Source organism: Hemicordylus capensis, chromosome 9 (assembly GCF_027244095.1).
Source record: "Hemicordylus capensis ecotype Gifberg chromosome 9, rHemCap1.1.pri, whole genome shotgun sequence".
Lineage (NCBI taxonomy): Eukaryota > Metazoa > Chordata > Lepidosauria > Squamata > Cordylidae > Hemicordylus > Hemicordylus capensis.
In genome coordinates, this window is record NC_069665.1 from 7707834 (window position 1) to 7721720 (window position 13887).

General features: G+C 46.3%; 1 protein-coding gene across 5 annotated transcripts in view; it reads left to right on the forward strand.

Moving 5' to 3' along the window:
- ESRP2 (epithelial splicing regulatory protein 2) overlaps positions 1–13887 on the forward strand; it is an 85180-nt gene that overhangs the window by 37301 nt on the left and 33992 nt on the right. For all 5 annotated transcript variants that reach the window (XM_053270401.1, XM_053270397.1, XM_053270398.1 and 2 more), the window contains 4 exons: positions 4454–4567; positions 8445–8559; positions 11133–11231; positions 11863–11923. In XM_053270401.1, coding sequence (XP_053126376.1) covers positions 4454–4567; positions 8445–8559; positions 11133–11231; positions 11863–11923 — 389 coding nt within the window. The remainder of the gene's footprint in view (positions 1–4453; positions 4568–8444; positions 8560–11132; positions 11232–11862; positions 11924–13887) is intronic.

Consider the following 13887-nt stretch of genomic DNA (forward strand, 5'->3'; position numbering starts at 1 on the left):
GGCCCGACTGATGACTGGCTCAGCACTCAGTGGGGCTTCTCTCCCTGCTCTCTGCTAAATGGCCAGAATCCTGCTCAACCAGTTTCTAAATCTGCTGTTCCATCCACTTTCTTCCTCTTGGCCTGAATTTTGCGCACAAGTTACATGTGCTCCTTCAAACAGCCCAACCTCTTAAGTAGCACTGTTTTGGAATGCAAAGCTCTTTGCAGACTTATTTGTCCTCACAGCAACCCAGAGAGGGGCTTATTTTATGGCAGATGTTTCTGGACTACAGCTCCCATCATTCCCTGCCATAGCGGCCAGATGCTGTTGTGGCAGGGGTGCTGGGAACCCCTACCTTATACCGCAGGTTGGAGAGAAGCTAGGTAGACAGTGAGAGCAGGAGGCTCAATCCTCTGAGTAGGGGGATTTTGCTTATTATTTCTCTGTGCTGCTGTGTCTTATTGTTCTTCTTGATCACAGAATCTGAGTTCAAGTGGAACCTCTCTGATACTTTTGGCAATCCCTGGTTGATGACCTTTGCTGGGAAAGAGATGGGGGAGCCTTTCAGCACCATCAATCCTGGTGTCAATCTGGATCTTATGGGGTGGGAGTGAGTACTATGTTCTAATAGCTCCTTCCACATAGGGGTTCCAATCCTCCAGGAATGAGCATCATTTTCCAGGTGATTCTTGAAAGCAGTCCAGAAGATTGTGGTTTTGTTTTCTGCGGGGGTTCTCCAGAATTAGCTTCAATCGGAGCTGATGAACCTGCGTGGTGTAGTGGTTAGAGTGCTGGACTAGGGAGACCCGAGTTCAAATCCCCATTCAGCCATGAAACTAGCTGGGTGACTCTGGGCCAGTCACTTCTTTCTCAGCCTAACCTACTTCACAGGGTTGTTGTGAGGAGAAACTTAAGTGTGTAGTACACTGCTCTGGGTTCCTTGGAGGTAGAGCGGGATATAATATGTAAAATTTAAAAATAAAATAAAAAACTCAAAACCTATTTCTACTCTTCCCTCACTGGGAAATTCTAGAAAGTCGTACTGGGAGACGTTGGTCAGTAACAATAGTTTACATAGGAAGCTGCCTTATACTGAGTCAAGACCATTGGCCCAGTATTGCCTGCACCGACTGGCAGCAGCCCTCCAAGGTTTTCAGGCAGGCGTCTCTCCCAGCCCTGTCTGGAGATGCTGCCAGTGAGGGAACCTGGGACCTTCTGCATGCAAAGCAGATGCTCTGCCACTGAGCTGTGGCCCCATCCCCTAAGGGAAATGTCTACAAACACTCACATGTAGTCTCCCAGCCAAATGCAAACCAAGGCAGACCCTGCTTAGCAAAGGGGACAATTCATGCTCTATACCACAAGACCAGCTCCCCTCCACCCTTTTTTAAGGTCTTCCACTTTCAGCTGAGATTCCCCAACTCTGGGCTGATTCATTCGCACATGCACAGACCTGCTGACTAGGCAAAATGGCCCCTTTCTAAAAAGTGGCTATTATTATTCAGCTCCGCATAATGTCTGTCCAGTGGCTGTTGCTGTGTCGCTTTTGTTGAAGTGGCGATTCTCTTACTGTATTCACCTGCATCCAATACTATGTCTCCCCCACCAAGTTCTTTGACGTTATGAATCAGGGGGATATCTCAGATTCAGAGTTTTCTTCCTTTCAGATAAATACAGGTATAACCTGTAATTTTTTTTTTTTTAAAAGTCTTCTTTGACTCGGGTAAATACGGGATATTTAGCAGAGGAGAGCAACTGTCCCCATCCAAACCCAGCACAGCGTCCCTCCAGTAGCTGTTGCTGCTGTCTACCTTATGTTTCTTTTGTGAGCCCCTTGGGGACAGGGGGCAATCTCTTTCTTCTTGCAGTGGAAGCTGCTGTAATCAAATGCACAGCTACTTCTGAAAAACAAACTCTGGGGGAGATGCAAGGTCTGTCTATCTATCTATCTATCTATCTATCTATCTATCTATCTATCTATCTATCTATCTATCTAAGACGTACCCGTCACTAATCCCATGCGTGGCAGCTCTCGTGAGAGTTCAGAGAGCTGTTTGGAGAGCTGCCGGATAGCGACGGAGATGGGCAGCCGGCAGGTGGGCCGAGAGTTAATGACGGCGCCGGACGGCAGGAGAGCGAGGAGGCAACAGTGGCAGAGGCGAGCAGGGACTGGGAGGAAACTGCCGTGGAGGCAGGTGGAGAAGAAACTGTGGCAGAGGTGGGCGGGCAAGGAGGAGGAAGGAAACGGCAAAGTGGGTAGGAGGCCGGGCAGGGGGCGGGAGACGTGGCAGGCGGGAGAAAGCTGTGACGACGATGGTGAGAGGGAGGAAGAAAATGGCTGGGTGGTGAGAACTAGAGGTGCAGATGCTCTGTGCTTGGCCCAGCCAGTTTGTTTAAATGCCAGAGAAAATATATTGGTACCAAAACTGCTGAACTTGAGTGTCTGGAGTGAAGCAGGCTGAGAACATGTCGTGTGTGGCAACCTCTTAAAAGCCATATTCGCTAAAAGAAACGAGAAGTGTCTTTTTGAACCTGTGAGTGTTTGGAATTGACTCTTCAAGCGAGTGCAGTTGCATTGCTGCTGCTTTTATGATAATGTCTGAAGGCTGAGACTGGGTTGCAGGGCTCAGCCACTGGAGGGACAAGGCGGCAGGTGGAAAGAAGCATCTCTGCAATGCTAACGGCAGAAGAGAACGTCCTGGGAATCCTAGGCTGCCAGTTAGGCTGTTAATTTCCGCTGTCTGGCACGTGCAGAAAATGTATGTTTGCTAAAAAGGGTGGCAGAGGACCCATCCCGTCCTGCTTAAGAGGAGAGCTGGTCTTGTGGTGTAGTAAAGTGTGCCGTCGAGTTGATGTCGACTCCTGGTGACCACAGAGCCCTGTGGTTGACTTTGGTAGAATGCAGGAGGGGTTTACCATTGCCCTCTCCCGCACAGTATGAGATGATGCCTTTCCACATCTTCTTATATCGCTGCTGCCTGATATAGGTGTTTCCCGTAGTCTGGGAAACATACCAGTGGGGATTCCAACCGGCAACCTCTGGGTTGCTAATCAAGTCATTTCCCCGCTGCGCCATTAGGTGGTAGCAAGCATGAATTGTCCCCTTTGCTAAGCAGGGTCCATCCTGGTTTGCATTTGGATGGGAGACTACATGTGAGCACTGTAAGATATTCCCCTTAGGGGATGGAGAGGAACACTCGCATGCTTGCATGCAGAAATTCCCAAGTTCTCTCCCTGGTATCTCCAGAGAGGGCTGGGAGAGACTCCTGCCTGCAGCCTTGGCGAAGCCGCTGCCAGTCTGTGTAGACAATGCTGAGCTAGATGGACCAAGGGTCTGACTCTGTATAAGGCAGCTTCCTATGTTCCTAAGAGATCAGCAGCTAGCCGTCCCTCAGTCCAACCAGCTTCCTGAGAAGTGCTACCTGCTCAACTTGTGGAGAGAGGATGTTTCAGGTTTCCAGAGAGGAGTTAGCATGTGGGGAACTGAAGAGGAAGCCAGAAGCATGGTCATCGGGAAGAGGAAGAAGTAAAGAGCAACTTGGTGGAACCCTTGTCCACTTGGAGTGGGGTGGGGGAAGCTACCATTCCTTCTCCTTTGTTTAAATTGACCAAGTAACAAATTGAGCTGCTGGAATTTCGTGTCTCCCTGTTAATTAACCTCTTCACCCAAGCTTTTTCAATTCTTTAAAAATTTAAGGTTTTAATTCATGGATGATTTTTAAATTGTTAAATTGTCTTACATTTTTGTATATATTTTAACTTGTCTTATGCTATTGTTAACTGCCCAGAGACTAAAGTTTGGGGCGCTGTACAAATGTGATAAATAAATAAATAATGATTAAATAAATAAAAATTCAGCATGCAGAAGCTTATGACTTCCTTGAGCATTACAGAGCACAGAAGCAGAAACCACTGAGCATGTGCAGACCTGTTAGTGACCGAAACTTTGGCTTGTTAGTTACTGAGGTCATTCACACAATCAAAAACTGTGTTCTACCCAGGTTTGAGAGCTGAGTTTGCACCCAATCTTTTGGTTGTGTGGCAGCAAGGAAGGAGGAAAAGCCCAGAGATTGTTGGACTACAACTCCCATGACTCCCGGCCACAATGGCCAAAGGTTTGGCTGGGAATGATAGGTGTTGTAGTCCAGCAACAACTGGGCACCCATGTTTGAGAATCCCTGCCATAAAGGTATGCAAGCCCTTATGCGAGTAAAGATATGCGTAAAGGTGACCTGTTTGTTCTCACTGTGGAGCCAAAGAAGATTCCTCAGCTTTCACCTTCCCAGATTCATCTAAACGGCTGCTTTCTTGCTTCTGCTTTCCTATCATATGTCCTTGTGTTTCAAACTTGTTTGAAACACATGGTATTTCATGCTGTCTCTCAAATTTGCACAAGTGGTGACAACTTAGATTTCGTAAGGATCAGATTGGCCACATGTTTATGTGATTTTTCTCCCTCCCTCTCTTCTAGTTTAGCCAGCTGGTATCCAGTGATTTGAAGGTTCTGGGAAGAAGCTCTTACACGTTCTGTACGGATGGCCAATTACTCATCCGGCAGGTCCTTCATCCGGAGGCCTCCAAAAAGGTACGCAGTTGACAGAGAGGATCCTGGTACTAATACCTAACTAAAAAGGATGGGGGCAACTCTAGCAGGTGGTGATTGTAGAACTCAAAAAGGGAGCAGAGAGCCCATGTTCTTTAGTGGAAGTACCAACTTAATATACACAGTCAAGAGCTGCACGCATGCACAATAATGCCTTTGCAAGTTCTGCCAGGTTCAGTCAATTCTCTGAAAGCCATTCAGAACACCGTTCTCTTTGGGGGGGAACCCAGTGGGGTTGAGAGAGAGAAATGTCCATGCTGTTGTCTGAGCTGCAAGGGAAACTAACTAGGGATGTGCACAGAACCGCAGAGCTGTGGTCCGGCACTGGTGTGGGGATTCCTTTAAGGGTGGGGGGAGAGTGTACATACCCCTCCCGCCACTTTTCCCTCGCCGGTGCACGCTTTTTGGTAAGTATTTTGGGCAGCAGGATACCTCCCTGCCGCCCCTTCCCCCTCTCGGCAGCAAAAGGCTTCAGAAAGGGGTAACATGCGCATGTGCAAAAGGCTTTCTGAAGCCTTTTGCTGCCAAGAGGGGGAAGGGGCGGCAGGGAGACATCCTGCTGCCCCAAATGCTTACAAAAAAAACACGTGCCGGTGGGGGGAAAGCGGCGGGAGGGGTACGTACACCCTCCCCCCACCCCGGTGTTCGTACTGCCCCATGGTCGGACCGGTCCAGAGGCCTGTAGAATGGCCTCCGGACTGGTCCGTGCACATCACTAAAACTAACCAATGTCTGTGTGACTGCTTGGCAAAGACCAGGCACTGTCTGCTTGCTTGACCCTCTGTATTCGAAAGGACAGGATTTTCAAATGCGTACATGGGATGGAGCCCAAATAAAGTGTTCTGGAATTAGAATCAGATTTTATTTACAGTCTTAGACCAGCAAAATAGATAAAATGAACATACAATGAAGCACTGCTCTCAACTATTGCAAACAGCAAGCAAAGTACTATTGCAAATTACTGCTGTTGCTGCTGCTGCTGCAGCTATATCCCACCAATCTTCAACCGTTAATCAATATTCTCAGTCTGGAATTAAATTTCATCACTTTTGCTCAAAAACTGCAAGAGAGATTCTACAGAAGGCTTGTGCCAGTTTATGTAGTCCTGATTTCACAGCAGCTTTTGGGATCTGGGGGAAGGGGAAATGATGCTATTAAGCATTTCTTTCTTGTCACCGGTCAGGTATCCATGAAGCCCCATAAAGAAAACAGCCAAACAAACTGGCAGCATGTCAGCAAAATCTTTAAACCATAAATGTTTGGCTAATATTTAAGCCAAGATGCCGTGATTGCTCTTTAGCAGGTAGCCTTTTGGTGTTCCCTTTCCAAGAATTCATGTCTCTATTAATAAAATCCCAACTGTCTCCAAAGTTTAAGAAATCCCATCGCAAAATCAAAGGTTTGCCATTCCTAAAGCTGAACAGAGGTTCCTTTTGTCTTGGTCCTATCTCCACTCCCCTGCCCAAATTCTTTGACTTGATTAAAGCTAATCAGAAGTATGTGTGTGTGCCCGTGCGTGCATATGTGCATGCATGTGTACAAAAGCCAGAGTGCTCTCTGGGGTTAGAATTGACTGACTCCCCCCCGCCCCGCCGAATTTCTTCTGTTCATCCAAAATATTATAACACATTCATAAGCCAGTTTAATCCTCATAACCTATTGTTAAAAACTTCACAAAACACCAATTTATTCATGAATGGAGAAGCTAAGCTGTACCTCTTATTTCATAATTTAAAAAGTTAAAAACTTATCCCTAATTCATCCAGTTAGTCTCATTTTAGTGGGCTGGGGGTGATTATGATTGCAGTCCAACAGCTTCTGGAGACCCAAGCTTGGGAACCTCTAAAATCTGAGAATCATTTGAGAAAGAAACCAATCAGATTGGTTCAGTTATATGTATTTCCTCTAACCAAATTTTCTTAAACAAATGAGCTGGGGAGCTTGCACTATTTTAAATGACTGTTTTAAATGTTTTCTAACAAATTTTAGACATGACTAAATTTACTGAGAGCAAAGTATTAGGACTTAATTCTGAATAAGTTCTGCTTGATTATGAGCTCGCTCACAAGAGCCAGCGTGGTGTAGTGGTTAGAGTGCTGGACTAGGACTGGGGAGACCCGAGTTCAAATCCCCATTCAGCCATAAAACTAGCTGGGTGACTCTGGGCCAGTCACTTCTCTCTCAGCCCAACCTACTTCGCAGGGTTGTTGTGAAAGAGAAACTCAAGTATGTAGTACACCGCTCTGGGCTCCTTGGAGGAAGAGTGGGATATAAAATGTATAATAATAATAATTTATAGATCTGAAGATAGACTTCCTGGTGTTAGTTCTATGTCTGCAGTAGCTCAAGTAGGCCACTTTCAATTGTATTGTTTTTATTTCTTGAATTGTATTGTTTTTATTTCTTGTTTTCTTGGTCATGGACTGTAATAATAACTTTGAGTTAAGTAGGTCACTTTCTTTTAGGTCCACACAGGCCAAATCTCAATATTTTCCCATATTTCCCCCCAAACATTTCAGATGTTTCCTCTTCATTCTAAAACATCTGTTTTTTTAAATATAATGAAATATTAAACTAGTCACTAGTATAACTAGTAATCAGGGTGTTGTAACACACCTATTTATTGTAAAATACTTGTATACTGCTTTTCAACAAAAAGCTGACAAAGAGGTTTCAATAGCAGAGAAATGAGTCGGGGGTGGGAATGGTTCTCTTTCCCAGAAAGGGTTGACACTAAAAAAAAGTCCTAAGGGAGACACCACAAGCAGCCACCTGGAAAGAAGGTGTGCTGTGTTGAATAGAGACGGTTGCTCTCCCATTCTAGATACAACAGAACCACAGTTTTCGAGGTGCCTCTCTTCCCAGCCAGTTGGAGTCTAACTAGTGTTTATATGATTAGAGTTAGAGTGAAAGTATCTCTTGTAGTGACGTGAAACCTATTCTTCATGTATACATTATCTGGTTTAATTGTCGGTTCCCCTACCACACCCTCACCCCAAGAGCCTTGGGAACTGAAGTTTTGTAAGAGGATGAGAATTCTGTTTGGAGAGCTTTCCTCTCCCCCGCAAAATTACAAAGCCCCACATTTTGCCAGGTGGGGGTGGAGGAGGAGGGAAGCTTATAGTAGATCGCCCTGGGTATAGAAACTGGAGCTGCTATAATTCTTAGAACTATTTCAGATTGGTTTTTGTTGGTTTTTTTGTTCTTCTTAAGAAAGCTCTCAAAGTGTGTAACGTACAAAAATGAATGAGAAAATGATTCCTGTCCCGAACAGGCTCACAGCTCTGCTGGGGTTCAGTAGGGACAGTTGCTCTCTCTTTGTGAAATGTAAGAGAGCCATCACTTCAAAAGGTGTCTCCTTGCCCAATTAGCAGGGGTAACAATTAGAAAGTGCAACATTCTGCATTTGCAAAGTTTTTATATTCATCTTCTATCCTTTTGTTTTGGTAAAGGTAAAGTGTGTCGACTCCTGGCGAACACAGAGCCCTGTGGTTGTCTTTGGTAGAATACAAGAGGGGTTTCCCATTGCCTCCTCCCACGCAGGATGAGAGGATGCCTCTCAGCATCTTCCTAGATCACTGCTGCCCAATATAGTTGTTTCCCATAGTCTGGGAAACATACCAGCAGGGATTTGAACCGGCAACCTCTGGTTTGCTGATCAAGTCATTTCCCCACTGCGCCATTAGGTGGCTTTTGTTAGGGGAAAAGAAAGGACCCTGGTCTTGTGGTGGGGGTGGGGGGACAACCCTTGGTTTTAGTTAAATGTGTTTGTGTGAAAACTGTGTCCCGAATCACTCCAAAAAACCTGCATAAGAATTTATAATGCATAACATGAATTTTCTCATCTGTTCCCTCACAGAATCTTCTGCTGTCAGACTGCTTTTATTCATTTTACGATCTACGCAAAGAATTTCACAACTTCTACCCTAATTTGGCCCCCGTGAAGGATCAAACTATCCAGTCCATGGCAGAATGTATCCTTTCTTTTCTTTTTTAAAAACTATTGTGTCATCTAAAGCTGCATTGGTTTCTTATATGCTAGAAATGGGGTGGCTGATTAGTGTCCGGAGAGTCTGATCTGGCCCTGGGTGGCCCCCACTAAATGTTAAACAAGGTGTGTTAAGGAAAAGGTAAAACATGTTTTCAAGTGGGAAGAAATAGAGTGAGCTTCCACCGCGATATATGTAATGTAGTAACACAGGAAGCGGCCATATACTGAGTCAGACCCTTGGTCCATCTAGCTCAGTATCGTTTACACAGACTGGCAGCGGCTTCTCCAAGGTTACAGGCAGGGAATTTGGAACCCAAGTATGCAGGTTTTCTTCCCAGAGCAATCCCATCCCCTGAGGGACAGTGCTCACACATCAAGTCTCCCATTCAAATGCAAACCAGGGTGGACCTTACTTAGCAAAGGAGACAACTCATGCTCGTCACCACAAGACCAGTTCTCCTCGCCTAGACTAGCTCTCCTCCCATTTCTCCTTTAGATTTTTTCATGCAGTGTTCCAGCTATGCTTGACTCTCTGAGATTCATTACTGCATAGCCTTTACTTCTAGATGGCACCAGTTGTGTTGTAGAATCTGTCAGTCTTTGGGGCCAAAAAGCAGTTCTGGTCCCCAGATAGCTGTCTGAAGAATATTGTCCCCAGAGGCCCTCTCCTCCCTGGGGATTTAAGTTGGTTAGGAAGGGGATTGAAAATAAAACTGCTAATATTATAATGCCCTTATACAAAACCATGGTGCGGCCACACCTGGAGTAATGCATGCAATTCTGGCCACCACATCTAAAAAAGGACATTGTAGAACTGGAAAAGGTGCAGGAGAGGACAACCAAGATGATCAGGGGCCTAGAGCACCTTCCTTATGAGGCAAGGCTACAACACCTGGGGCTATTTAATTTAGAAAAAAGACAACTGCGGGGAGACATGATGTCAGAGGTCTATAAAATCATGCATGGTGTGGAGAAAGTGGATAGAGATAAATTCTTCTCCCTGTCCCGTAACACTAGAACCAGGGGTCATCCCATGAAATTGATTGCCAGGAAATTTAGGATCAACAAACGGAAGTACTTTTTCACGCAACGCATAATCAACTTGTGGAATTCTCTGCCACAAGATGTGGTGACAGCCGACAACCTGGATGGCTTTAAGAGGGGTTTGGATAACTTCACGGAGGAGAGGTCTATTGATGGCTACTAGTCGGAGGGCTGTAGGCCACCTCCAGCCTCGGGGGTGGGGTGCCTCTGGGTACCAGTTGCGGGGCATGAGAGAGGGCATGCCCTCAACTCCTGCCTGTGGCTTCCAGCAGCATCTAGTGGGCCACTGTGTGAAACGGGATGCTGGACTAGGAAGGAGAGGTGGTCTTGTGGTAGCAAGCATGACTTGTCCCCTTAGCTAAGCAGGGTCCACCCTGGTTGCATATGAAAGGGAGACTTGATGTGTGCACACTGGAAGATCTTCTCCTCAGGGGAAGGAGCCGCTCTGGGAAGAGCAGAAGGTTTCAGGTTCCCTCCCTGGTTTCTCCAAGATAGGGCTGAGAGAGATTCCTGCCTGCAACCTTGGGCCTGATCCAGCAGGCTTATGTCCTTATGAGCAACCAAAGGCATCCATTATAATGAGGGGGGAACGATCTTCATGGTACAGTCTCTCAGGGCTTTGTGATCCAGATGGGCCTGAGAGTGGACCCTTTTGGAGATTTTCCTGTTTAGGCCATTCATAGCCATGAGGCTTGCGGGAGGAGAGGTGCTAGCAAATCTCTCTTGGCACAGCCAGGGAGAGGTGGCCTAGTTTGCTTGGCCCAGAAAATGGGAGGCAGTAATTGCAAGGCAGTTGTGCCAGCCCTCTAGATGGATTGCCATTGTGGGGTGCTTTCCAGCTAGCTGCTCAACAGCAGCAAAATGCCTCCGTTTAGGCAAGTGGCATTTGAAACATAAACAGCAGGGGTAGCAGTCTCACGAAAACTAACAACCTGAAAGAACAGCAACTTCATTACATTGGATATATGACGTCCTAGCTCTATATCGCAGCGATTAAATCTGAAACAAGGCATCAGAAATGTGAACACCACCCTGCTGTCTGTGTAGGGACTGCGGTGTCATGACGCGGGAAGTGTGGAAGCTCACTTCCGAGAGATGATGTGACCCCATTGCAGGGTCTAGTCTGGAAAGCACCCAGGTGCATGTTGGATTATTAGGGTTTTAATCCATGCAGTGCAGCTTGTCCCCTACTCAGGGGCCCAGACGCAACTTCTTCCACACTGTCTTTCCTCTTTGTCTGTCCAACCACTGTGGAGCACCACCATCACCAATCTGCATGGGATGCCCTTAGACATGATGCCGGTCCTCCTTGAAGCCTCCACTGCAAGGAAATGGCTTTCAACCATCACCCTGCAGTGTGTAGCACTTTCCAAGTGATTTTGTTCTTTCCAGTTCTCCAAATGGCAGCCAGTTCATTAGCAAGTAGAAAGAATAGTAACCAGCGTCTCGTGTGTGGCATGGCCTGGTCACTTGTGACATCCTTGGTTCTGTTTTCCTGAAAGCAAGATCCAGATGTTGGCTTTGGGATAGACGAATCCGAGGAGGATTTTGGAGTGTGGCAAGTGAAAGCCATGGTGGCCATTATCTTCAGCATGCTCTCAGATACGTGCAGTAAGTGAAAATGCTTCTGTGGATGATGAACTGACAACAGGGGTTCACATGGAAGGAAGGCTTAGGGAGCAATTCCTCACCTAGATTTTTTGAGAGGGAAGAGGAAAGACACTTTTGTGGGGGGGGAGGAGGGAGAAAAATACATTTGGGAGACTGAAGATATGGTTTATTAGGTTTGGCAGGTGCGCGGGGGGTGCGGGGGGACTCTTTAAATGCTTAATAGCCAGTGTGATGTAGTGGTTAAGAGTGCTGGACTAAGACCGGGGAGACCCGAGTTCAAATCCCCATTCAGCCATGAAACTAGCTGGGTGACTCTGGGCCAGTCACTTCTCTCTCAGCCGAACCTACTTCACAGGGTTGTTGTGAAAGAGAAACTCAAGTATGTAGTACTTGAGCGGGATATAAATGTAAAAATAATAATAATAATAATAATAAATAACAACAACAACAACACCTGTCTGACTGTGTAAATAAATAATAATAATTTGAAAAATAGGGGAAATGCACCCCCTGGGTCATGTTCTCGTATGAGTCTTCTCCCTGTCTCGGCCACCAAAGGACATTTTAATCTGGAACGTCTGTGACCTGCATTTGGGATTACATTTTAACTCTCCCTCCCTCCCTCTATCAGTTGCAGATCACAGGTTTACTGACCCCGAAACTGTGAAATACAAGTATGAAACCGGCCCCTGGTAAGTGGCTTCCTCCTAGTGCGGCAACCGAGAACACAAATGGCCCTTCCATCAGGCAATGGGTCCCGTTTTTTCCTTCTTCCCAGCCCTTGCGAATGCAGAGGCAGGTCCAGGTTCTCTTGTCTTTCTGTTTCCATAGGTTTCGCACGCATTTAACAACTGTTCTTGGGGTGGGTGTGGGGGGTGGCTTGCAATCTCTCAACACCACTGATAGCTGCGGTGTTAAGGAAGCTTCAGTTTTAAGTCGGGTTCTCAAACCTCAACTGTTGTGGCAGGGGATGATGGGAGTTGTAGTCCCAACACCTGGGGACCATGGATGTCCGCAGGACTTTATCTGGGTGGGGGAAGCCCGCAGTCCTACACACACAGCCTCCCTGGGAGTATTCCCCATGGAATTCAATGGGAACTGGCTCAGTCTAGGGGGCAGGACGGTGAGAGAGCTTGGTTTCCCCTCTGGACACCCATGCTGGGGATCCCTGGCAGTTTGCCCAGTGAATGCATTTTGAGACTTATCAGCATGATTTGCCCTTTCCCCTCTGTGCAGAACGTCCATAGGGGATCCACACAGGGTCCATCTTAGCTTTCTAGCTCTTCCTTCCCTTCCAGCCCCGAACCAGTGGTGTGCAGTACTGTTGTGTAGCACTGTGCTTGGACAACATGCCTGGCCACTGCTTCCAAGGTTAGGCCTGCTGGAGTTGTGGTAGTAACCTCCCGCAGCTCTTTGGAGCCCTTTCCCAGTGTTTAGACTTCACTCACTGCCAGCCTGTGACCTTTAAACCAATATTGTGTTGACACTTACCCTGATAACCTAGATGCCCACATTCGTAAAGTGTGCCGTTGAGTCGGTGTCGACTTCTGGCGACCACAGAGCCCCGTGGTTGTCTTTGGTAGAATACAGGAGGGGTTGACCATTGCCGCCTCCTGCGCAGTATGAGATGGTGCCTTTCAGCATCTTCCTATATCGCTGCTGCCCAATATAGGTGTTTCCCATAGTCTGGGAAACATATCTGCGGGGATTCGAACTAGCAACCTCTGGCTTGTTAGTCAAGTCATTTCCCTGCTACGCCGTTAGGTGGCTGATGGATTCCCACATTACAATAATGCCAATATATTTGTCTTCCCCAACTGCAATCTTTTTCTTAATCTTAATGTATCCATAACCAGCAGGCTGCCTATGAGTTCTTGTATCACTTAGTTTTAAACTGTCCCAACAAAAATACTGGTGTCTCTTCCGTAGGGTATCCACAATCTTTATTCCAGGGAGTATTTCGTAAGTCTGTCGGCGGCTGTTGAGGCTAAAAAGAAAAGTGCTTGTGCAATGAACAGGGTGTGCTAGTACATGAAGATTGCTTCATTGTGTGAAGTCTTGGGGGTTTTGGGAACTGCATTAGAGTGCTTTAGACTTGGTACATCTCGCTACACAGTGTTTGCACTAGTATTTTGTTAGTCTGGATGCAGGGGTGTTGCCAGGTACCTAAAAGATCCAGGCCCTGGGCACTCAACCCCACTCTTGTTAATTCAATTCAGTCATTTATTTTATTTACTAAACTTGTATACTGCCCAAACTTTTGTCTCTGGGCAGCTATCATAACGCCCAAGAATAATTATGTATAATTAAAGAAGTCTCTAATATCCAATAATTACCCCTGCTGAGCAAAGAGGTGCCTTTTTAAAGTGGTGATTTTCATCTATTTAGCGGGGGAGAGAAACTGGCCCTATCCAACCCCAGCACAGCATCCCTCCAGTGGCTATTGCTGGTTTCTGCCTTAAGTTTCTTTTTAGATTGTGAGCCCTTTCAGGACAGGGGACCATCCTATCTATCTATCTATCTATCTATCTATAGTCTATGTAAACTGCTTTGAGAACTCTAGTTGAAGAGCAGTATATAAATATTCATAGTCGTAATATTCATAGTCATAAACCGCCCTGAGCCATTTTGGAAGGGCAGTGTACAAATCAAATAA